General features: G+C 47.6%; 1 protein-coding gene across 3 annotated transcripts in view; it reads left to right on the top strand.

Annotated features, from left to right (window-relative positions):
• Positions 1–25384, top strand: part of NEURL1 (neuralized E3 ubiquitin protein ligase 1) — a 316430-nt gene that overhangs the window by 163723 nt on the left and 127323 nt on the right. The window contains exon 1 of one of the 3 annotated variants that reach the window (XM_054033382.1): positions 1708–1749. The exons of 1 other annotated variant lie outside the window; for it this stretch is intronic. In XM_054033382.1, the coding sequence (XP_053889357.1) occupies positions 1710–1749 (40 nt within the window). In that variant the 5' untranslated portion in view covers positions 1708–1709. Of the gene's footprint in view, positions 1–1707; positions 1750–25078; positions 25235–25384 lie in introns of those variants that run through there. One more of the 3 variants, XM_054033383.1, reaches the window with a different exon arrangement.

Raw genomic sequence — 25384 nt, 5'->3', positions numbered from 1 at the left:
AGATTCCAGGGTTAACATCAGTGCTCTTTCAGAAAGGGCCATGGGATATTTAATGACCAGAGGTGCTCAAATATCTTGGTTTTACATCTCCTCTTGGATAAAAAATGCTTCTAGCAGCACAATGCTATAACACACAGTCATGTGACGCTGGTAAAGAATCCTAGGAAGTGTCACTTCTAACACTGAAAAAGGAGCTTTTAGTATAATCCATAAAACTACCGTTTCTCTTCACCACTGTAGGGCGTCTGCCTAGAACTTTCCTCAGGCCCCCTCCTGCCAGGCTTCCTGCTACTGATTTAGAGAAACAATCCTTGTTTTTGTGTCTCTGCTGAATAGCTGCTACTTCCCATTAGATTGATTAAAAATAAGCAGTGTGGGCAGGGCAGGGGAGTGCTTGTGTGTAAAGAGGCTTTTGCTAGGGTTACCTAGGGTTACCATACGTCCGGATTTTCCCGGACATGTCCGGCTTTTTTGGGCTCAAATCCCCGTCCGGGGGGAAATCCCAAAAAGCCGGACATGTCTGGGAAAATAGGGAGGGCTCAGCGGTGCTCGGCCAGGGCCTCTGGGGCTGGGGTTGGTGGTGCAGGGCCAGGGCCGGGGCCGGCGGTGCTCGGCAGGAGCCGGGGGTGCGGGGCCGGGGCCGGTGCCGGTGCGTGGCTGGGGTCGCAGGGCTGGGGGCATGGTGCCGGGTCGGGAGCCAGGCTGGGAGCTGGGGGCGCGGTGCCGGGCCGGGGTCCAGGAGCCGGGCGCGCGGTGCCGGGCTGGGAACCAGGGGCGCGGTGCCGGGCTGGGGGCCAGGCCGGGCCAGGAGCCGGGGGTGTGGGGCCGGGGCTGGGGTCGCGGGGCTGGGGGCACAGTGCCGGGTCGGGAGCCGGGCTGGGAGCTGGGGGCGCGGTGCCGGGCCGGGGTTCAGGAGCCGGGCGCACGGTGCCGGGCTGGGAACCGGGGGCGCGGTGCCAGGCTGGGGGCACGGGGCCAGGGGCTGGGGTCGCGGGGCCGGGCCGGGAGCCAGTGCCCCAGGGCCCGAGCCAAGCCAGGCGGGAGACGCCGGGGCCAGAGCCTCTTGGCCTGGGCCGGCCAGCCGGCCGCCGAAGGGAGCCGCTCGGCCAGGAGGGCCAGACTGAGCTGCGCCGCACCCCGCCCCAGCCTACCTGCTGCCTCCCTGTTTCAGGCTTCCCGCGAACATTTGATTCGCGGGAAGCAGGGGAGGGGGAGGAGCAGGGGGCGGAGCGTTCAGGGGAGGGGGCAGAGTTGGGGTGGGGAAGGGGCGGGGTTGGGGCGGGGCCAGGTCCCCATGGAGTGTCCTCCTTTTTAAAAACTAAAAGATGGTAACCCTACTTTTGCATTCTCAAAATTTGGGTATTTGTATGCACTAATACTTATTTGTGCTGACAAGTTGCTTATTTGTGCCTAGCATTGCCTGTTTTATGCCCACAAAGGCATTTTTTCATGTGTAATTGCCTTTCCGCACAGGGCACGATGGAGACAGAGACATGAAAATTCAATCTCCAATGGGGAATAGTCAGCCTGGCGCTTTCTCTACTGCGTATTTCAATTGGGGAAAACCACAATTGTTAATTTTAACAATAAATGGATTGTGACAAGAACCCTGTAACTCAGTTTGACAACTTGGAGTAGAGGAAGTGAGAGAGCTGAAGCAGCAGAAGTTGTGAGCTGGATGCTAGGTGGGGCAGGCTGGCCTGAGCTCTATGCTATGCAGTAACTCCCAGTCCACTTATCTTTGTTCTGGTAAGGCACCGAGAATCTCTTGCTACCTGTCATTGAAATAGGCACCTTGCAGGAGGTGCTCAGGACACTTGAGCCCTTCCTGGGATTTTGCAATTTCATATTTTCCCCTCACCATGCTCGAAAATGTTGACTTCATCAGGTTGGTATGGTTTTTATTTTTCAAGTCTATTTTTCAAGATATTTTATATCATCACCTTCCTCACTGTAGTCGCTGAGCACCTACTGTCTATTCTCAGGTGGAGCTGCAGGGTGCAGGCAGTGGGATGTTCTCACTGGAGGGTTCTCTGCTCTGAAATTCACTCCTTCCTGTGTTCCTGTTTCTGATCTCACTTACAATGCCATTGATTTCATTGGACTGACTCCTGATCAATACCTGAGTAAGTGAGATCAGACTCAGGGCCCATTAAAGTCCAGAGATTTTTGGATATAGTGTGAGATATGTTCATTCACTGTGGCTAAAATTTTCAAATGTAGGCACCTAAAGCATGGCAGACAATGCCATATTTAGACACCTAAATCAAAATGGCCTGGTTTTCAAGCGTTCTGATTACATACAACTCCCTTTGAAGTAAATGGCAGCTGCAGGTGAAAATAGAGCTACATGAATTTTAGGTTCCTACAAAAACAACAAGGAGTCTGGTGGCACCTTAAAGACTAACAGATGCCATCAGACTCCTTGTTGGTTTTGTAGATACAGACTAACACGGCTACCCCCTGATACTTTAGGTTCCTAAATACAGTCAGTGGCCTGTAGCCAGAGGATATTTATTCCATGGCTTGGGCGGGTTTCATTTGTGCTAGTTGTTGACACCAGTTGTTTGTTTTACTGTTAAATGCCCTGATATCATAACGACAGGCGCTCTGTGAACAAATTAAATAGTAATCAAACTTGCTGCAATTGTGTGTGAACTTTTTGGAAACATTGAGCCAGGAGGGAAAAACCTTATGTGAATATATATTATATATAATTTGGTAAGCAGCGTGGTGTATAGCAATTAGCAACACTGCCGGGGGAGAGCTCTGAATGGAGGGTATTAAAATAGGTTAATACAGCGGCTGTGCTAAGTTGTTTTCTAAAGCCCTTGTGTAACCCAAGAGAGGATCAGGAAGGATGTGTGCTGTGCATTTGGGTGGGAGTTGTTCCTATTGACAACTGGATAATTGTTGCATTCATGTGAAAGAAGCAGCATACGATGGAGCTGGAGTGTCCAGTGTGTACCTGGGAATTGCAAGTGAAGCAAAGCTACAGTTCCTCGGCTTCCCGGGTCGTGCACGGTACACCTCTGATGGGGAGTTAATCTGCAAAAGCAGAACAGTGGGCATGTGAGGGAGAGGATTAGGAATTTGTTTTTCAGTATTTTGTAGTTAAGCCGAATATAGCCGCTCCATCTGTCACATGGATCTGACTAAGGGCTCTGCTTCCTACCCAAGGAAGAGCCACTGTACCGTCTCTCCCTTACAGAAGTATCTGACCAGCTCAAACAATCCACTGGGTAGTGCTGGAGTTTGCTGTGCGTAAGTGTTTCATTGGCCATCTACTCTGACAAAAGCCACTGCCAGTTCAGAACGGCACTCAAACGCTGCACCCGTGAGAGGGTAGCAGGAAACCTCAGTGCCTGCTCTGGGGAGATTTATAAATATCAAAGACAAGCAGCCTGGTGGCAGCTGTGTTGAGAAGTTGTGAAGAATAAAAACGGAGTTGTGCTCACAGAAAAGCCCATGTTAGTAGGCTGGCTGCCCGCCTTCCCTAGCGACTGGCTGTTCTTTCTGGCCACTCCTGTTGGCTTCCAAATCCCGGCTGGCTCTGCTCTTTTCCAAATCCTGGCCGTCTGTTCTTGCTGTCCCCCGCCTCTCCCAATCCCTGCTGGCTACTGTTTCTGGCTCTTATATCCCCAGTCCCTGTTGGCTGTCCTCTTTCCCTAGTCCAAGAGTGGGCAAACTTTTTTTGGCCTGAGGGCCACATCGGGGTTGCAAAACTGTATGGAAGGCCGGGTAGGGAAGGCTGTGCCTCCCCAAACAGCCTGGCCCCCATCCCCTATCTGCCCCCTCCCACTTCCCGCCCCCTGACTGCCCCCCTCAGAACTCCCGATCCATCCAACCCCCCTGCTCCTTGTCCCTGACCGCCCCTCCCCAGGACCCTACCCCCTGTCCAACCTCCCCTTCTCCCTGTCCCCTGACTGCCCCGACCCCTATCCACAGCCCCTCCGGGACTCCCACGCCTATCCAACTGCCCCCTACTCCCTGTCCCCGACCACCACCACCGCCCCAAGAACCTCCGCCCCATCCAACCGCCCCCTGTCCCCTGACTGCCCCCCAGGACCCTCTGCTCCTTATCCAAACTCCCCGCCCCCTTACCATGCTGCTCAGAGCAGCAGGAGCTCGCAACCCCACCGGAGCCAGCCGCGCGCTGCCCCGCAGGCGTGGCGGGCCAGAGCACTGGCGGCGCGGAGCGCTGAGGCTGCAGGGGAGGGGGGACAATGGGTGAGGGGCCGGGGGCTAGCCTTTCCGGCCGGGAGCTCAAGGGCTGGGCAGGATGCTCCCGTGGGCCGTAGTTTTCCCACCTCTGCCCTAGTCCCTTCTGGCTGCCCTTACTGGTTTCTCTCCTTTTCCAATCCCTACTGGCTTTCTTAGCTGTCTCCCTCCCGCCCGCGCCCCCACCCCCATTGCCGCAGTTAGCTGTTGAAGCGTATGGCACTTTCCAGGGAAAGCCTTTGGTAAGCATTTCCACAACTCTGTGACATGCAGTACCCCTGCCTGGTTACAGCAGTGCCAAATCCAATAGCTGTTGTATTGCTGAAGAATTACCAAAGCCCACCCGTCCCTTGGAGAACACCCTTCCCCCTGATGATAGTTATACCCAGGAGCTTTTCCAAGACCTTTTAATTGCATTTACCTCTAAAAACAGCTTCTTGTTCGCTGTTCTGGTCATGCTGCTGCACAGCGATATGGTAAGTGCCCAGTCCTGATCCCATTGAAGTCAGTGGGAGTCCTGTCATTGACTTCAGTTAGACCAGGAATTGCCCTTTAGAAATCCTTTCCCCATCAAATGGAACTCAGTGAATTGCTGGTCGTCAGCAAATGCAGCCTGGAGTGAGAAGTTGCATCTCCCATAAAATCTCTAGGCCAAAGTCGGGGTAACATAAACGGTGGTGTAAGTTTCATATTGGGGACTTCGTTCTCCAGCATCTGCAGACAAGTAACTGCCATGGACTGAAGTCGAAGCTGTCTGTCTACAGCAGCTGGAGAATTGTGGCATATAAGGTGTAAGTGGTTATCCAGTATCCAATAACTGACACCAACTTGGCATTCAGTGGCTGTGCCACATGAGTGTAAATTACACACCAAGGTCATGGAAAGAGATGGTGTAGCAGGAAAAATCATTACCAGGAGGGTGTTGGATTAAACAGCTCCCCCAAAAATGTTAACATGCCAGCACCATCTTTGAGGGTGTGTGTCAAATTTAGCTAATATGTAAGCAAATCCAGTTCCCATTGACATCAGTGGGAGCTGTAAATGTTTATACCAGGTCTGACTTGGGGCCCCACAAAATACCAATGAATTCTAAATTGCATTTGTCTTCCCTGTCTACTGATCAACTTACGCCCAAAGTGTACCTTTTTATATCCCCATTTAAATCAAAGCTGAATTTGAATCCTATTCTCCTTTTTCCTTTTCAAACGACAGTAAGCAGAATAGAAAGTCTTGTATAATTGTGCAGCTAACTTGTGTGCAATTAGTGGGACTGCATGCACAAGTCAAGTATTTGCATGCAGAAGGGCGGTTAGGTGTCTAAATGTCCGTTTGCATATGGGAACCATGAAGACCTGTTTATGGTTCTTTCATGCAGTAACAGGCGAGAGAAAGAGACCTCTTTAAAAATAGCACAATGTGATGGGGATTCCTAGTCTATTTTTTGGTTTTACAGGATTATGTGTAGCACAGAGGTGGGCAAACTATGGCCCGTGAGCCACATCCAGCCCATGGGACTGTCCTGCCTGGCCCTTGAGCTCCCAGCCAGGAAGGCTAGCCCCCAGCCCCTCCCCCGCAGCATCAGCGTGCCGTGCCGCCAGCACTCTGGCCTGGCGCTCCTGCCAGGCAGTGCGTGGCTGGCTCCGGTGGGGCTGTGAGCTCCTGCTGCACTGAGCAGCATGGTAAGGGGGTGGAGAGTGGGGGGGGGGGTGGATAAGGGGTAGAGGGTCCCAGGGGAGCAGTCAGGGGACAGGGAGTAGGAGGCTGTTGGATGGGGCGGAAGTTCTGGTGGGGTGGTGGTCAGGGGACAGGGAGTAGGGGGCAGTCGGATAGGTGTGGGAGTCCCAAGGGGGCTGTCAGGGAGCGGGGGTGTGGATAGGGGTCAGAGCAGTCGGGACAGGGACCAGGGGGTAGGGTCCCGGGGGGAGGTTAGGGGTGGGGGATCCTGGGAGGGGCGGTCAGGGGACAAGGAGTAGGGGGGTTGGATGGGTCGAGGGTTCTGAGGAGCGCAGTCAGGGGGCGGGAAGTGGGAGAGGGCAGTTAGGGGGCAGGAGCCAGGCTGTTTGGGGGGCACAGCCTTCCCTACCCAGCCCTCCATACAGTTTTGCAACCCCGATGTGGCCCTCGGGCCAAAAAGTTTGCCCACCACTGGTGTAGCACCTGAAACTGCCTTACTCATTTTTTTAATTTTTTTTTTTTAAGCAACTAGATTTCAGGTTTGTAGTGATTGTTCTTTTAACCTATCCAGAAACCTAGTGACTGCTTTAAATCCTCTGCATGGATGAACTAGTAAACCCCACCATTTTCTATCAAAAAGTTTTATTTTTATAGTCTAATATATTGCGGTTAAAATAGGTACTAATCCTTATTTATGATCAGAAGGGACTTTTGGACATTGTAGGTATGTGCTACTTGCTTTCTCACCTGAGTAGCTATTGCAGATTTGGGCCATAAATTAGTGAGGGAAAACGCCTTCTCCTAAGTATCATGAATTGTTAATTTAACCCTGTAACATTTGGTTACTTACAGTAGTGGGCTGCAGATGGTTGAAATACTTATATTGATTTTCACAACCTTATTCTTAATCCAGATCTTCTACTGCATTTTTCTCTCTTCCATTGGCAGTCATTGATCTTTTGTAGTTTTACATTCTGCTCTTCTCCCGTTTCCCAGTTGTGCGATTCTTACTGCTTCAGCAGGCAATGATTTGACATACTGCTGTTGGTTTTCTTATTATGGATGTTTTTGTCCTGTGGGGCTAACATGCAGACACGAATGTTTTCCTGGCAAATCTGACACAAGAAGCCACTTGTTCTCCTTGCTGACCTTTTCCCAGAATAAACGGAAGAAGCTACAGTATAGCCAGTTGTGTTAAAAGTTGAAACCAAACTTTGTTGTCATGAGGTACGGAGTTCTGATGATCTGTATGAAATGAGTTTGTGTTTCTCAGCCCAGTTCCTAGTGCACGTGTGCCCATCCCAAGAACCCCTAACACTAACTTGCACTGGTGTCTGGTGTCTTAGACTTAGTGTCGTGGGCAATGATTTGAAAAAGCATAGAAACTAATCTAACTTTCACCCTGGAAGTGGGGTCTCTAGTTCAGGTTTAGGACATGCTGGCTGGGTGCCTTTGGAGGAGGTCATAGTGTCTTTCAATATCCTGGCGATAGGTGTCTATAGGCCCTGTCTGTATCAGCAAGCTGACAGTGGCACAGCTGTAACAATACAACTGTGTCACCGTAAGATCACTCGTGTAGCCGTGTTATGCCAACGGGAAAGTGTTCTCTTGTCGACATAATAAAACCAACTCAGTGAGCAGCTGTAGCTATGTCAACAGGAGAGCGTCTCCTGCCGACATAGCGCTGTGCACATAAGCATTTATGCTGCCAAAATTTATGTCGCTCAGGGTCCCCCCCCCCACACTCCTGAGCAACGTAAGTTTTGCCAACATAGGTGCTAGTGTAGACGTAGCCTTAGATATCTAAGATTATCTATAGAATATCTGTACTCTGAACAGCTTTGTTAATAGTAGGTGTTACTCTGTTAACATGGCACATTCTGTCAGCACTACATTCACTAAATCAAATGTTAAAGAGGAGATGAGACAAGATCAACAGCTTTAAAAGAAACATAAGGCAATACTCCTTCACACAACACACAATTGCCAGTGGATGTTGTGAAGGCCAAAAGTATAACTGGGTTAAAAAAAAATAGATAAATTCATGTAGGATAGGGCCATCAATGGCTTTTAGCCAAGGTGGTCACCAACGCAATCCCATGCTGTAGGTGTCCCTAAACCTCTGATTGCCAAAAACTGGGAGTTGGACGACAGAGGATGGCTCACTTGATAATTTCCCTGTTCTTTTCATTCCATCTGAAGCATCTGGCACCAGCCACTGTTAGAAGACAGGATACTGGGCTAGATGACCGTTGGTCTCAGCACAAATGGCCATCTATGTGAGGTTGTCTCTTTGCGTTCTTCTCCATTCCAGTCTGTCTTGAAGCAGTTCCTTAGGAACTCTAACTAATCATATCCTTTTCTATGACATCCATCCATCCATCCAGTTTTGGGTCTTCCAGCTTGTCTCTGAAGCTCCACTTCTTGTAAGTTTAACACCTTATTTGCACATGCCCAAACCATCTAAGCCTGGATTCCCTCAGCTTTTCTGTAATTGATACCACCTTCACACTTCCCCTAATTCATTTGTTTTGAATATCCTTGTAATTCCAAGCATTCATCTTAACATTTCCATTTCCTGTCTCTTCCTCATTCAGATCCATACAAAAGTGGAGGCCTAATTATTGTTTTGGAGATCTAACTTTTCAGTTTGTTAGGCATTCTCCTATCACAGATCACTCCACTCACTCCTCTCCATTTAGTCCATGCTGTTCCTGCTCCGCTTATACATTTGCCATTGAGTTCACCAGTATCCTGTACTATCAAACCTAGGTACTTGATTTTTCTGTACCGTTGCTCCTCCCCTATCCTCCAGACTTAATCTCATTGTCTTCCTGTGAGGGATCATCGACTCTACGGACCATATACTCTGTTTTATTTCTGCTGACTTTCATGCCATTTCTTTCAAGAATGCCCTTTTATCTTTCCAAATGTTTTCCCACTTCCTCTTTGCTCTCCCCCATGAGCACTATGTCCCCTGCAAAAAGCATGCCATTCAGGGGGCCACTCTGGATGGTTTCTGTAAGTTCATTGAGCACCAGTGTGAACAAAAAGGGGCTTAAGGCTGAGCCTTGATGTACTCTGCCTCTTATCAGAAACTGTTCCGTTTCTGTACATGGCTTTTGACTCTGGTAACGACATCCTTATACAAGTCCTGGACAAGTCTGACACAGTCTAAAGGAGTCCGTTTCATTCTCATACACCACCAAATGTCTCTCAGAACATGGTCATGAGCTTTCTCCAGATCAATGAATACAGTGTTCAGGGTTTTTCTTTTCGCTATATTTTTCCTCAAGCAATCTTAATGTAAAGATAGCATCCACTGTTAACTTGCCTGGCATGAATCCAAACGGATCATCACTGACCTTTACATCTCTTTGTGGTCTTTAATCAAAAACTTTCTCTCAGATCTCCATTATGTGGCTCATGAGTTTAATGCAGCAGTAGTTACTGCAGTCTTCTGTGTCTCTTAGAGCACATTAGTACCAATATTTTTCTCCAGGCATCTTCTCAGTCCCCATGATGAAATTAAACAGTTGTCTATATGTTCATGCCTGGCTGCCCCAGGCCCTTCCATTCATCTGCTGGTATGTCATTGCAGCCGAGAGCTTTTTTATTTTTCATGTTGCTCAGTGCTTTTGCAACTTCTTCTTCTAGGACTGGTGCCACCAGACCCAGGTTTGGTTTTATCCTACAGCATGGTTCTCTTGGATTCTCTTTTTTCATAAGCCTTTCAAAGTAATTCCTCCACTCTTCTCATTGATTACCATATTTCCCCTTTTCATCTTTAATGATTTTGTTCTTATCAATGTCTTTAGTACTCTTATCATGGGTCTTTGCCAGTTTATTTCTTTCTCCCCCTCCTTCATATAAGCCTTCCATGGCTTTACGTTCACAGCTGCTGGCTCTTTGTTATCTTTTTGGCTTTTTTATACTTCTGAAAATCTTGCTGGTAGAATGTCACTTGCCAAAGTGTAAAACACTTTCTTCCCCCTTTTTGTTCATGGCCCTGCAAACTTTATCAGTGATGATTTTCTATTTTCTTCCAGGTAATTGATAAAAATGTTAAATAGCATGAGGCCCAAGAACTGCTTGCAGCCAGGCCCAACTAGAAACACACCCACTCATAAGAACGGCCATGTTCGGTCAAACCAAAAGTCCATCTAGCCGAGTATCCTGTCTTCCGACAGTGGCCAGTGCCAGGTGCCTTCTCCCACCCCCCCCAAAGCAATGAACAGAACAGGTAATCATCAAGTGATCCATTCCCTGTCGCTCATTCCCAGCTTCTGGCAAACAGAGGCTAGTGTCACCGTCCCTCAATGACGAGTCCCCATTTACAATTGCATTTTGATACCTATCAGTTAGCCAGTTTTAATCCATTTAACATATGTGCCATGTTGATTTTTGCATTGTTCTAGTTTTTTAATCAAAACATTGTGTGGTACCAAGTCAAATGACTTAGTATTTATGTAACACAATTAAACATTTATATTATCTTTATCAACCAAAGTTATAATCTCATCAAATAGTTTGACAAGATCTATGTTCTATAAACCCATGCTGATTGGCATTGATTATATTACCTGCTTTTAATTTTTTTTATTAATCGAGTCCTGTATCAGCGCTCCATTATTTTGCCTGGGATTAATGTTGGGCTGGCAGATCTAATTACCTGGGTCATCCTGTTTACCCCTTTAAATATTGGCACAACATTAGCTTTCTTCCAGACCTCTGGAACTTCTCCAGTACTCCAAGACTTACTGAAAATCAACATTAATGGTCCAGAGAGCTCCTGGGACACCTCTTTTAATACTCTTGGATACAAGATATTTTGATCTGTTGACTTAAAACTGTTATTCAGTAAATAGCAGCGGTGAAACTGGTAAGAATGATAGTTTGACATATTTCCTTTTGGGGAGCAACTGTATTTCAGTATTTCCAAAACACAATTTTCAGAGGATCTTCGATTGGTGAGAAATTTTGGTAACACTTTTGTTCCAATTCAGAACTAAAGCAAATTGCAGAAGTTTCTTGCAAATCAATCCTCCTGAGTTACAGCCAGCTCTAGCTCCTAATATATAAGAAATTCTTTCTAATAGTCCTTGATTCTGCTGCCTATAGATTTCCCCTTGTGCTTTTGTTTCCCTTATCAGTTTTTTTTTTTACAATTCCTTGCATCTAATTGATATTTGTTGCTATCATCTTCCCCTTTTATCCATTTGCTGTAGATTGCTTTATTTATACTACTTGATTTTTCCCTCTAAGCCAAGTTAGTTTTTTAACCAGGGTAGCTTTCATTCTCCATTGTGGCTTTTTTGTACATCTACTAAAATGTTCTTAAACCAGCGGTCATCAACTGGTAAATCGTGATCGACTGGTTGATCCTGGAGCCTCTAACACTCGATCACGATCTCCAAGTGCTAAAAGTCTGGCGGTGCAGCGGGGCTAAGGCAGGCTGCCTGCCCTGGCTCTGCGCTGCTCCCGGAAGCAGCCAGCACGTCCCTGCAGCCTCTGGGCGGGGACAGCAGGGGTTCTTGACTTGCTGCTCTTACCTGCAGGCACTCTCCCGCAGCTCCCATGGAATGGGGAACTGCGGCCAATGGGAGCTGCGGGGGCGGTGCCTGCAGGGAGAGGTAGCACGTGGAACCACGTGCACCCCCCCCCGGGGTCGCAGGAACTTGCTGGCTGCTTCCGGGAGCCGTGTGGGGCCGGGGAAGGCAGGGAGCCTGCCTTAGTCCCACTGTGCCACTGACTGGGAGCCACCTAAGGTAAGCACCACCTGGCGGGAGCCTGCACCCCAACCCCCCTGCCCCAGCCCTGAGCTCCCTCCTGGAGCCTGCACCCAGACTCCCTTCTATGCCCCAGTCCAGAGCCCCCCTCCTGCACCCAAACTCCCTCCCAGAGCTTGCACCCCTCCCGCACCCCAACCCTCTGCCCCAGCCTGATGAAAGTGAGTGAGGGTGGGGGAGAGCGAGCAACGGAGGGAGGGGGGATGGAGTGAGTGGTGTGGGGCCTCGGGGAAGAGGCGGGGTAGATCCTGGGTTGCACTTAAATTCAAAAAATGATCTTGTGAGTAAAAATGTTGGAGACAACTGTCTTAAACAGTTCCCAATTATTCACATTTTTGTGTTTAAAGTCTTTCTCCCAGCTGATTTGACGTATTATTGTGTTCAGCTATGTGAAATTGGTTCCTTTAAAGTATTGGCTCCTTTATTCTGTCTGCACGTAACAACAAATGTAATCAAGTCATGGTCACTTGCTCTTAAGCAACCACTGATTTTTAGTTCTAAGATGAATTCCTCTTTATCTGTAAAGGTGAAGCCTAATATAGAATTTCTCCATGTTGGCTCTAATACTTTTATCACTGAAAACTCCATGACATTTTCCACAAGAGTAGGATTGTTAGTTTTGGTGCCCTGGTTATTTTCCAACTCAGCTGCTACTAGATAACTAAAATTCCTCCTGTGGTTTCAATTGAAGCTTTTATCCTTGCTTTTCCTTCCTAAATACTTGAGAGGTATTTAGGTGGCTGAAACAGAATGACTGTCATGGTTCACCACAGAGAAGGTAGCATTTCAGTGGTGGGTTTAAAACAAATAAAAGGAAGTTCTTCTTCACGCAGCGCACAGTCAACTTGTGGAACTCCTTACCTGAGGAGGTTGTGAAGGCTAGGACTATAACTGCATTTAAAAGAGAACTGGATAAATTCATGGTGGTTAAGTCCATTAATGGCTATTAGCCAGGACGGGTAAGGAATGGTGTCCCTAACCTCTGTCTGTCAGAGGGTGGAGATGGATGGCAGGAGAGAGATCACTTGCAGTAATATATACTATCGTACTGTCAGATTCCCTGGTGGTTTTGAACGTGTACTGTGTAAAAAGCCTGTTTTTTTTGTTTTTTTTTTTTCCTGCGGGGCAGCATCCTTTCCCCCAATCGATTTGTGCACCCAGGAAAATGTTAAAATAAAAAACCCTGTTATTGTCTTCACTGTTCTATTGAGAGACAAATGTTTGCAGCTGTGACACAGCCCATTTCTATCACACAAACCAATGAAACTGACTTACACCAAGTGCAACTGGCAAGAGGCTATTTAGAGTAAAGGTTTCCTATTCTTAACACACTCTGTTGTGAATACAGGTAGGTACCACCACAGTTGAGTAGCAATTATAGTGCTGAAGTTCCTAGGCATGAATGGTTACACTTTTTATTAAAGAACTCCAGCTGAAATCTGAATTTCCTTGGTTTTGGGCTTTTAAATTGTGCGGAGCCAGAAATAGGTCGTGGTAATAATACCTAGTATTTACTAGCGCTTTATATTTCCAAACTGCTGCACAAACATTACCAATTTTCATAATACCTTTGTCAGGTCACTATTGTTATCCCTATATTACATATGGGAAAACCTGAGGCACAAAGATTAAGGGCCTTGGGCAAGGCCTTAGCAACTAGACATCAAATTAGGGGTAAGAATCTAGAGTTCCTAGTTCCAATCCTTGTTTTCAGTCCGCTAGATCATGCTACCGCTCTCTAACTTTAAAAATAAATTCTTTCTTGTGCACTTTCATGTCAAAAGCAACTTTTTCCTGTCAGCGGCATTTGGTAGATCCTAGAGCAAATTCCGTATTTCCTATGTGTAAGGCACAGATATCAGGAAAAATCTATGCAAGAGACAAACAGGATATTAGCCTTGAAATCTGCCAGGAAGATACTAGAAAAAAATATTTTGCCCTGAATTCACTTAGCTTCACAAATTAAACAATGATTTATCTCCGATTTGCCCCAGGGAGCTGATTCGCTGAGCAAGAAGGTATTATTTTTACTTAGTCTAGTTTAAACCCCCATATAGACAAGTCCTAAGTTAAATTAGTCCATGTTGAAAACGCTTGCGTACACGCGGCATGCTAACTCCATATTGCTTGCAGAGTCTGGAATCCTCTTTGAAAGGGAACTAAATTTGATGCAAATTAAGCTCAGACTATTGTCCATGTGCACACACAGCTGCTGCACACTACTTTGGCATTCCTCCAAGTGCTTTCCCACACTGCTTTGTAGGTGACCATTACTGACCGGTCTGTTTGCCTGTCAGCCCTCCACTGCTCTGGTGTCACGTTGACCAGATGTCCCCTCCTCCATTTAAAGATGGAGCCAGAATATGCCCATTTGTTCCTGGAATTGACTATATCAGCGTTGCGGTGATATTACTCCAGAAGCCCTATAACATATCTCGAGCAGGCATTTAGAGCCAACCTGAGGCCTTGGATTTTGTCTGGAGAGAGGTGTTGGTGCAGGAAGCTCTTGAGTAGGGTTGTCAACTTGGTAATATTTAAAAACCGGACATATCAGCAGGAGTGCTGGAACCTCCCCCACCCCTTCACTCACCCGAGACCCTACCCCTGTCACACCTCTTCCCCCCCAAGGCTCTGGCCCCCATTCACTCCTCTTTCTCCCTCCCCCATCACTCTCTGCTTTTCCCCTCTCTCTCCCCCCCCCCCCCCGCCCATGTTGGGAGGGACTCGCCTGCGGAGCTGGGGCTGGGCGCTGCAGCTGCCCGGTGCAGGTAAGAGGCAGCCCTGGCTGAGTAGGGGCTGGCACAAATGAGGACCTGGTGCCTCCCCCACCCACAGTAACCGGACTTTGAGTGTCCGGTCAGTAGATCTGACAGGACACAGTCAGGTCCCCTTTTTGACTGGACTTTCCAGTCAGAAACCAGACACCTGGCAACCCTATTCTTGAGGCCAGTCATCGGCTTAAAGATTTTTTTGTGGCCATTGCTAAGCAGATGACTGTGAGGGGTCACAACAGGGACACCAACCAGTGCAGGGTAAAGAGCGAACAGCTCAGGAGAATGTACAGGTACACCAGTGATGTCAGAAAATAGTCCAGCGGGGGAAATGTGACCTGTCCATTTTTGGAGGAGCTGGACAGAATTTTGATCCATTACTGTATCGCCCAACCCAAGAAGGCTGTGGACCCTGCTGCCTGCTTCCGAGGCTGAACAGCAAGACTCGTGGGAGGATGAACAGGAGGAGGCCAGTGAAGAGCTGTCCCTGACAGCCAGGATCTTTTCCGGACTCAGGACCCAGAAGCTGCCCAGCTAGAAAATGAGCATGATTCCTGCCATGCAGCATCCGAGCCTAAACCAGGCCAGGACTGAGATGGCTGGTCTCTCACGGGAATCTCTGCATGTAAACATCTAACTGTACCGTTTGGTATTGTTGTGTATGCTGCCGGGCTAGCATCTGTTCTGGGTGCCCCATGGTCACAGCCATTTGAGGGGGATGTGAGGCAGGAAACTGTCCCCCCATCCCCTGCCTTTCTCTCTTTCTCCCTTGGCCCACTCTGTCTGCTCAGCCTTCCCATATAAGTTTTCAAAATGGTAGCAAAGCTCTTAATGGCTCAGAGAATCATTGCAGAACTTTATGCATTTTTCTCTGTACTTTCAAGGGCTTTAGGAGGGAGAAAGCAGGATCGAAGGCTGAGAAATTGCTCAATATCTTTTGTGGAGGGCCAGACATTGTGGGCCATCCCCCCCAGGTATAGCTCACAAACTCCTTCTACTCCTGCAGCACTTCTGGGGGGACCATCTTGGTGAATAACTTCACAGTATATAGTGACAAAGAGTCCTGTGGCACCTTATAGACTAACAGAGGTACTGGAGCATAAGCTTTCGTGGGTGAATACCCACTTCGTCGGATGCATGTAGTGGAAATTTCCAGGGGCAGGTATAAATATGCAGGCAAGAATCAGTCTGGAGATAACGAGGTTAGTTCAATCAGGGAGGATGAGGCCCTCTTCTAGCAGTTGAGGTGTGAAAACCAAGGGAGGAGAAACTGCCATTGGTCAGCCATTCACAGTCTGTTTAATCCTGAGCTGATGGTGTCAAATTTGCAGATGAACTGAAGCTCGGCAGTTTCTCTTTGGAGTCTGGTCCTGAAGTTTTAAAAACTGCTGAGCTTCAGTTCATCCGCAAATGCAAATGCATCAAGCGCGTGCCTGGGGCGGCAATCAGGCTGCCTTCGGCGGCATGCCTGCGGGAGGTCTGCCGGTCCCGCCATTTCGGCGGCAATTTGGCGGCGGGTACGCCGAAAGCGCGGGATCGGCGGACCTCCCACAGGCATGCCGCCGAAGGCTGCCTGACTGCCGTGCTTGGGGCAGCAAAATCCATAGAGCCGCCCCTGTGTACAACTGCACTGCTTCAGGCCCGAGATTCAAAACAAGAGCAATAGGCATCTCTGACAGCATTGCTCTGGCTGTTTCCATTTTGTATTGGCGCCTTGCTGGCTGCTCAAACTGCTTTGCAAGTCTCTGCACCCAGGAGCGCCGCCAGCTTTTCCACCGCCCTAGGTGGCGGAAGGTCCCGCCCCGAAATGCCGCCCCCCCACGGAGGCGGAGGAAATACCGCCGCGGTCGCCGCCCCCCAAATCGCAGCGCCCTAGGCGACTGCCTAGGTCGCCTAATGGGTTGTGCCGGCCCTGTCTGCACCTCAGCCTCCCACCCATCGCTGAGGCTTTCTCCCTTACTCTCACAAATGCTGTGCAAAAGACAACATGCTGCTATAATCTTGGGCACATTTTTAAATTCAATTTCCAACCTGTTCCACAACCAGTGCTGCCAAATGCACACTCTGCTGCCATTCTGCAGCTCCTGAGGCGGTGGTTAAACCATTCCTTCCGTCCAAGCAGCTTGTGAATGGCTTCATTAACCAGGGAAGCAGAGGATTAGCCATGTCTCCTAGGATAGCTGGAGCAATCTCCACCTCATTAATATCCAGAGTGATCCTGGGGGCAAACAGTCCTTTCTCCATTAAGGCAAATCGGTTTTGAAAGATCCTAGAATCATGGACCCTTCCAGACCATGCTGTGATTATCTGCAAACCTGCCACGATGGTCAACGCATGCTTGGAGTACCGTGGATAAATACTCCTGAGCTCTGGAGGGCAGCAAATAATAGGCACATGGGTCCCATTGGTTGCCCAATACAGTTCAGGAACCCCATGCATGTAAAGCTATCAATAATCACCTCAGTATTACCAAGCTTTCTAACCTGGTGCAACAGCACCTTTTCCATGGCATCACACACCTGCATGACAACAGCCCCAACAGTTAATCTCCTCCCACGGAATTGGTTGGCTATGGACCAGTGGCATTTGAGGGTGGCCAGCTTGCAGATGGTAGTGGGAACCTGCTTTCCATGGGCATGTTGGTAGGGTGTCTCTGCAGCTCCGGGGCTAGCTCAGCACATATTTCCGAAAAGGACGCCTTCTCCATCCTGATATCCTCTCACCACTGCTGGTCATCTCCGGTCTGCAGAATGATCGATCCTTTCCCACCAATTGATGTTGGTTTCCTGAGCCCAGAAACGGTGCTGCATGGCGTTTAGGAGCCTCTCCTCTAGTATCGGTTGGTTGGCCTCCTCCTTCCTTGACCCACTTCCGCCACTATCGCTGCTGTCACAATATCTGCTTGGTAGAGTTGTGAGCAAAGTCCAGAACTCAATTCATCCATCTTTGGGTGCTGAAATACAGCCCAAGCAGACTGCATAGTCTCAGTTGTCAGCATTGTTGGGTCCAATTTGAAAATGGCTCTAGCCCATGGAGCAGAGACAGCGGAAACCTGGGATTTTTAGAATTTTTAATCCACCTGGCTCCTGCTATGTGTCCCACAATGCACAGCAAGAAAAATCCCAGAATGCACACAGCTCAGCACCGAAGCAAAGTACCATGGGATACCCCCCAGAATGTCACATGCTTAGTATGCAGCAAGATGCTGCCGTGTGTACATGATACGAATGGAAAGAAGGCACAGCTGTCCCATGTGCACGCTATTACTGCAGGTTATGTACTGCTACTTAAATAATGCACATCAAATCAAACTAGTTTAACCCCCCATGTAGAGATGCCATTAGTCACCTTCCTGACCATATGCTAAAGTACAGATTGTTCTACTGACACTGATGGCACCTCTCTGAGAAAAGTAGGTTTTTGAGGGAATGCAGGGGAACTACTTGTTCAGCAGGGATCAAGAGGTTACCTTCAATCCAGTTACCCCCTCCCTTTGCACAGATGCTCAGAGGAAAGGCGACGCATTGGCTGTTTTAGGAGATGGCTCCACGCCCAGGGCCATTGGATTGAGTTGAACCCCCAGTAGGGGAGACTTCCTGTTGCTCTTTTTCACTTGTGCTAACTTGTTTGTGAATTTTGGTAAAAGGGTAAATGTCAGTTCTGAGTTTGAAATTAAACCCGATCCCAGGAGAGTTTTAGGTGTATGTGCCCCTGGACTGGATGTCCACACATCCAAGCCATACACAAACCCTGCTTTGGCCTGCATTTCTAATCTGCATTCTGCTCCACCGGGGATGCCCGGCTCAAGAACTCACTCATCTCCTTCTCCTGTTTAGCATCTCAGTGCATCTTTCCACGCCACCTCCGATGCACAGAGGATTCTCTCAACATTTGTATTTGTTATATCCTTGTTCATGGAGGGTAATTCTGCTGGTTTATGTCTGTAATGGCCAAATTCACCCATCAGCTGTTGAACAAACAAAATCCAGGCCCTGTTGTACTCAAAAGCCTCTGGGTTGTAGGTATAAACCAGGATTCCTGCAATACTGGACATGGGTCTGATCTACATCTGTTGCCACCAGGTAATTGGTAGCAATGTTCTAGGAAACGTATTGGGGAGCCTTAGGTTGCTATCTGAGGGGTATTATTGCTATTTATTATTACTATTACAATAGTGCCTGGGGGCACCTGTCATGGATAGGGTCCTATTAATGTTAATCATTTCTACATACACATAACAAAGAGGTGGCCCCTTCCATGAAGAGCATACAACCTCTGAATAAGATGAAAGCCAAGAAGTGGATGCAATACACAGATGGGGGAGCACAAGGAAACAATGAGATGCTACTGGACAGTATAATAAACAGTGGTCACAACATGACAGCTATGTAATCATTGCCAAGAGGTGTAGTGCCAGGAGATCCTTCTTCAGGCCATGCCATCTTTTCAAGGCTCCCCATGGCTGAGTATGCGCCAAACCCCGACTTGCTTACTGTTTTCTGCCTCCCTTGATGTCACCCCCAAGAATCCAACTGTCAGGCTTGGAAGAATCATGATTATACCCTGGGCTGGGTGATGATTTAAAGATTATATGACCAGCTCAGGGCCAGTTCTACCCTTTTGACGACCCTCTGTGAAGAATGTGGGAGATCTCAACTGTATTACTTTTTATGAGTGTGATGTATGCCTCTGTCCATTTGATTCCTATTATGCTGTCTGCTACATAGGTGCAAAGAATTAACTTAACTCTGGGGTATTTTTTTTACACATCTTCAGGAAGGCAGACATTAGTTGTAGATAGTTCAATCATAAAAACAACGAAGAGTCTGGTGTGACCTTAGACTAACAGATTTATTTGGGCATAAGCTTTCGTGGGTAAAAATCCCCACTTCTTCAGGTGCATCTGAAGAAGTGGGGTTTTTACCTATGAAACCTTATGCCCAACTAAATCTGTTAGTCTTTAAGGTGCCACTGGACTCCTTGTTGGGTTTTTGTGGGTACAGACTAACATGGCTCCCCCGATACTTAATTCAATCATAACAAACCATACGAGTCCTGTTTTGTTTTGTCCTGTCCCTGTTCTAGGGGGACACAAACAGAGCCAAGGCCTCAACCGGCAGGACAATGGAGACTACCTGCCAAAGACTTGGACTTGCTAATAACTCTTATCCATGGTAACACACACACAGGGTTGGAGAATGGGAAAGGATCGGAAGAGACAAGGTTTAGAATCTGTTAAAATGGGACTCTTTCTAACGAGAAACGACCAGACCAGAACAAGAGGAGAAGGCTGGGAAGGAGATGAGTTGCAGAAGAATCCTAAACTCCCTGATGAACACTATCCCCCCAAAGGGATCTCAGGAGTGGTGAGGAAAATTAGGGAGGGTCTTGTGAGCAGATGTTTTCTTTTTTCCATAGATCTGTATATCTCTTGTGCTTTGGCTGAGCAGAGTGTGTGTGGTTCAGAAGTGCCTTTGCAAAATCTGCGCTATTTAATTTAACTGTTACAAAGTCCCCAAGAGATTGAACTCAACCCAGAGTGCCTATGCAAGTGGAAAGCAGCAGAGGGTCCTGTGGCACCTTTAAGACTAACAGAAGTATTGGGAGCATAAGCTTTCGTGGGTAAGAACCTCACTTCTTCAGATGCAAGCAATGGAAATTTCCAGAGGCAGGTATAAATCAGTATGGAGATAACGAGGTTAGTTCAATCAGGGAGGGCGAGGTGCTCTGCTAGCAGTTGAAGTGTGAACACTAAGGGAGGAGAAACTGCTTCTGTAGTTGGATAGCCATTCACAGTCTTTGTTTAATCCTGATCTGATGGTGTCAAATTTGCAAATGAACTGGAGCTGCAAGTGGAGTTTCACAGAGAGGGTGTGCTTATGCTACTGGGGGGACTTGGGGATGGTCAGCACAGATCTGGGCCTAAGACAACTAGACCACAGGGTCACACATCCCAACAATGGGGTACCAGTATGGTAGTCTGTACACTGGGAATGTGCTTGCAAGGCCAGACTTAGCACCCAGACACTGTCTCTGTTTGGACTCAGGAGGCTTAAAAGCACGTGGGATCCAAGGTTTGGGTCTAATACAGCAGCCTGGCAACTGTCCACCAGGGGAGTTCATCCAGAGCTGCCTATTAAAGGCTCCTACTCTCCCCTCTTGTATCAGGGAGTCTGACTGCAGGGTTCCTCACTGCAGCCCCCCTTCTCTGTTGCCAGCTCCCCGGCTTGATAGAAGCCCCCACCTATTTCTGGCCAGGTGAGCTTCATCCCCAGTTAAGCCTCGTGGTGTCCTAGCTCCCTGCTGGGTGTGGCCTATGATTAATTAGCCTTTCTTGCCAATATTAACCCCTCCAGAGCTAATGTGAGGTGAATGCCCCCATCAGAACATGGAATCATTAAAAAAAGACTTTGCTAGACTCTATTGCTTTTTTCTGTGTGGGTTTTTTTTGTTTGTTTTTTTTGGGGGGTTTTGAGAGAGAGAGAATTATACATAAATGGATGAGGGGAAAGTGGTAGATGAAATAATGTTTGAATTTTAAAGCATCAATAGTGTCTCTCAATATGTTACACTCAAAATAGATTCAAATCTGCTTGGATAACGTCACTGTCACTTGAACTGAAAATTAACTAGCTGCTATTAACAAATGGTATGGTATTGATTTAGGGGGTGGGATCTCTTATGTACTTAAGTGATCTTTGCTGCATCGAGTCTTAATTCCTTCTTTGGTAATTGAGAAGAGGAAGTAAATAGCATGTTATTGATACTTGCAGATGATGCTAAAGTGGGAGGAGTTGCAAATATCAGTGGGGACAGAGAAATAATATGAGGGGCCCAAAGATTAGAAAGTTAGGAAATTACAAAATGGGGAGTTGGCTTGGAAGCATGTGGTTAATACATCTGCAGAAAAATAATGCAAAACACAGATAATAAGTAGGAAGGAGACACCCAGGAATTAGCAATGGCTGAAAGAGACGCATGGGTGATAGTGAACCACAAATTAGAAATAAGTTGCAACGTGATATGCCTGCAATAGAAAGGTCAATGCTATTTTGAGCTACCAGTGCAGAGGCATCATGGCAGAGGGGCGGATAGGTAATACTCCCTCTCTCCAGGGGTCTGGTTTGACCCCAACTGGAATAGTACGCTCGTATCTGCAAAGGACATTACCAGAAACATATGACAAATTGTGGGGAGTTCAGGGAAGAGCACCCTGGAGGTGAAGGAATTGATTGATTGAGGCTGGGTTAAGGGTTAAATGTTTATAATTGGCCTTAGCAATGGCTAGTGGGGAATTACTTAGCATTTATGCTCCTGACAGATGCTCATCACCTATCCGGATCAGGTCCTATAACAGTAATGTGTGGGGCGGTAGAACTAACAGTAATATGATGCAATTAAGAAAGGGAAAAATTTAGTCTGAATGTCAGGAAAACCTTCCTTCCTGAGACTGAGATGTATGAAGCTGCAGAATAAGTCTGATCCTATCTGCTACAAACTTCTCTGGGAGCAGAATAATGAGTCCATTCACCCCAGTGGAGGTGGTGGAAACCCCATTGCTTGGGACAAGGCCGAGAGACATGTGCTAGAGGGAACATGGCCAGGGAGATGGACTTGTTAAAGCTAAGAGGTATTTTCCATTCCTAACTCCTGTGATGCTATGATGCTCCCAAAGCTAAAGCCTTCAGCTAGCCCAGCAGACAGTGCTGCTGTGGGTTTGTTCTTTTGTTACTGCTATAAACGAAGCATCATCTGGAGAAATAAATACAATTAACAGAAAAGCTTCTCATGCACCACAGGCCACTCTACTGCCAAGAAGCTGTTGTAAGCTCGGCAGCCTGTGATTTCCAGCAGGGAGGAGGGCAGGACAGACCCTGCTGGCTCATCCAGGGTAAAGCTCCCTTTTGGCTCTCCTGCCCATGGACTACTGTATAAGTCTCAGCTCTGATGACGGGCAGAGTGAGTCCAGTCACTAGTTGGGGCTCTGCTAATAGATAACAGCCGGGCCCCTGGTTAGTAGCTGTGTGAGGTGTCAATCGTTCTGGCAAGCCTGAAATATTAGCACACAGCACGTTTCATTTACAGAGCAATTCTACAAACACGTTGTGACACAGAGACTCCGTGCCAAAGGGTCCCCAGTTCTTTGTAAACAACTCTCATCTCAGACCTGACAAACTCACGACACCAAATGTGTCATGCAGGTATCTACAGAAAGCTCCTAACTTGTCAAAATTTGTAATCACTGAGCAATGAATGCATGGGTAATATTTAAGGAATAATGTATTTATTCTCAAAAAGAAGAACAGGAGGACTTGTGGCACCTTAGAGACTAACAAATTTATTAGAGCATAAGCTTTCGTGGACTACAGCCCACTTCTTCGGATGTAGTCCACGAAAGCTTATGCTCTAATAAATTTGTTAGTCTCTAAGGTGCCACAAGTACTCCTGTTCTTCTTTTTGCGGATACAGACTAACACGGCTGCTACTCTGAAACCTGTATTTATACTGAAAGTCTTCTCTATGGACTTGGAGTGAAAGTTAGTGTCCAGCAGATATGTCTCAGTGATTGCCCAGTCAGGCAGGAGGGAGTCGTTACCCTGCTCTGGTTAGCCGGTGATGCAATGCAAGGTTCAGTTGTCCAGCCTTGCTCCATCCCAAGACTATCAATGGAAAAACATCAGAGACCACTACAAGCAATCAAAACCACTTGGAGGTTAAAATAAAGGGAACATTACAACAGACAGAGAGCCACCCTGCCTATGAACAAAGACAAAAGACTGTTTCAGTATAACAGAGGGTGAGGAAAGGTACTCTGTCTCCTTTCACTGAGATGATATCTTGGGGAGCAGGGATGTTCTCATGAAAGATTGGATCCTGGCTGCGGGGAAGGCAGTCAGCTCTGCAACAGGTTGAACTTTGGGTGGGGGGAGGAAAGGTTACCGTTAATAAGTGTAGATCCAGGTTTGCGTTTTACGATTTTGTTATGGCAACCATTTGTTTCCATCACTCCCTCTTGTTTCTAGCATAATCTCTTCCCTTTCTTAAATAAACCTTTGTTTGTTGTATTGTGTGTTCTAAAGGAGCGGTGATTTAAGGTAAAATCAGTAAAGTGGGGTTCACTGCTCCTTTGGGAGCAGAGGATCTGGGATTTCTGAGCGTAGGCAGAGTCAGCGGCTGGATATCACAGGCGAATGCTTCAAGGGGACTTGGGGATGGGGGTGCACCTATTTGAACATGCAAGGTGAAGACAGGGTTGGCATAGCCCAGAGGAGAGTGCTTGAGTGGCTGAAAGGCCGGTGGTGTTCGGGAGCTCACACCCAGCTAGGCACAGGCAAGACTCCCTCACGCTGGAGGCAGTGGGTAACGAGGTGACTCAGAGTCCTGGGTGCCCCAAGAATTGTCTCACACACTGCCTGATTTTTCAAAAGGGCCAAGCAATAACCCTTACAACCCTGTGGCAAGGTAAATATGAATTCCCATTGTACAGATGTGAATGGAGACAGTAAGATTACAGGAGCTGCCCGGAGCTATGGAAGAACCTGGAGACAAAGCCAGGATTAGGAGGGAGAGGGAGTTCCTGACTCCCTTTCCCATGCAGTCAGCTGGAGAATTGGTGGGTTGGAGAGATTCAGGGGGGAGTGTTCTACAGAGGAGCAACAAAGGAGAAGGCTCTTGCATCAACGTCAAGGGGGAGAGAGGAGGCCAGTGGTCAATGAACACTCCCCACCCCCAGTCTCTAAACACCTCCATAAACCTGTCTCTGTGTCCCAGGGCTTTTAATAATGCTTGCCGTAATCAATCAGCGGAGGTAATGGCCTGGAGAGCAGGAAGCATTGTATCTGAGCTGAGCGTGCAATCCTATCACAAAGGAGTTTACGGGGGGTAATGTTTTTACAGTTATAGTCGGCGGTGAACCGTTCTGCATTTCAAGCACTTCTACCTTGCTATTAAATAACTAATAATTAACCGGGAGAGGCCATTCGAAGAATCTGGTGTGGTGATGTCTGGTAGTAACTTTTTTTTTTTAATCATACAAATCTATGCCAGGACTACGTGCTGGAAGACAGTAAAACACATATAAGGGGAGGGAAAGAGAGTTTGTGATGGCCAAACTTTTTTTGATTTATAAATAAATCTGTTTTGATATTTGCAATTAAGTTGGCAAAGTCTCTAGTGCTTTGTTCCGGAGGTTGCTTAGAAGCAGGGTACCGCTGGGTTTATATCTAGGCAAGCAGCCACCTCCATCAGCGGAAACCTGTTGTAGCATTCTGCATTCTTCCTAAAAGATTTATCTGAAGCAAGGTCCATGGCTGGAGTGTTTAAAAATGAAAAACAGCCCCCCCCCCCCCCTGCAAATGTTTGTACAGTGTGGCTTTAATTGTAATTGTGTTTCTTCAGGTTGCAGTGAGGTGAGGGGGTGGGGAGGGATGTTGTATCTATAGAAAATGCTTTGAGCTCCCTGGCTATTTCAGGAAGACTCCAAGTCTCCTCCTCCTTATGTAAATAAACATGACAGATCCCACTGCTTGTGCTGAGGCAGGGAGGATCTGAGAGTGGGTGGAGGCTGCTTGAAAGGGTGAGCAGCATTCTGTGGTGTACGGATGTTATGTATGCACTTATTGGGAGTCGCTAAGCCGGTGTGTGTCTGTGCCTGTGCATGCTGATAATGACTGAATGTGCCGACTTCTACATCACTGCTCAGTGAGAAAGGGACTGCAAGGTAGCCAGCCACCTTGCGCAGTACTATGGGGGGACAGATAACAAGAAACACTCTCTACGGTAAGGTGCTAACCACCGCTGGTGTTTATACAGCAAATTATATATGTAAATTCTTAGCCCTCTGCTTGACCCTCCTGCAGCAGAGAATATGGCTCTGAAAGGTAAGCTAGGTGCAACGCTGGGGACTGCTCTCTCTGCAATTTTTTCCCC

Source organism: Malaclemys terrapin, chromosome 7 (genome assembly GCF_027887155.1).
Source record: "Malaclemys terrapin pileata isolate rMalTer1 chromosome 7, rMalTer1.hap1, whole genome shotgun sequence".
Taxonomy (NCBI): Eukaryota; Metazoa; Chordata; order Testudines; family Emydidae; genus Malaclemys; species Malaclemys terrapin.
The sequence above is the reverse complement of the archived record's forward strand: the minus strand, read 5'-3'. Positions and strand labels throughout refer to the sequence as shown.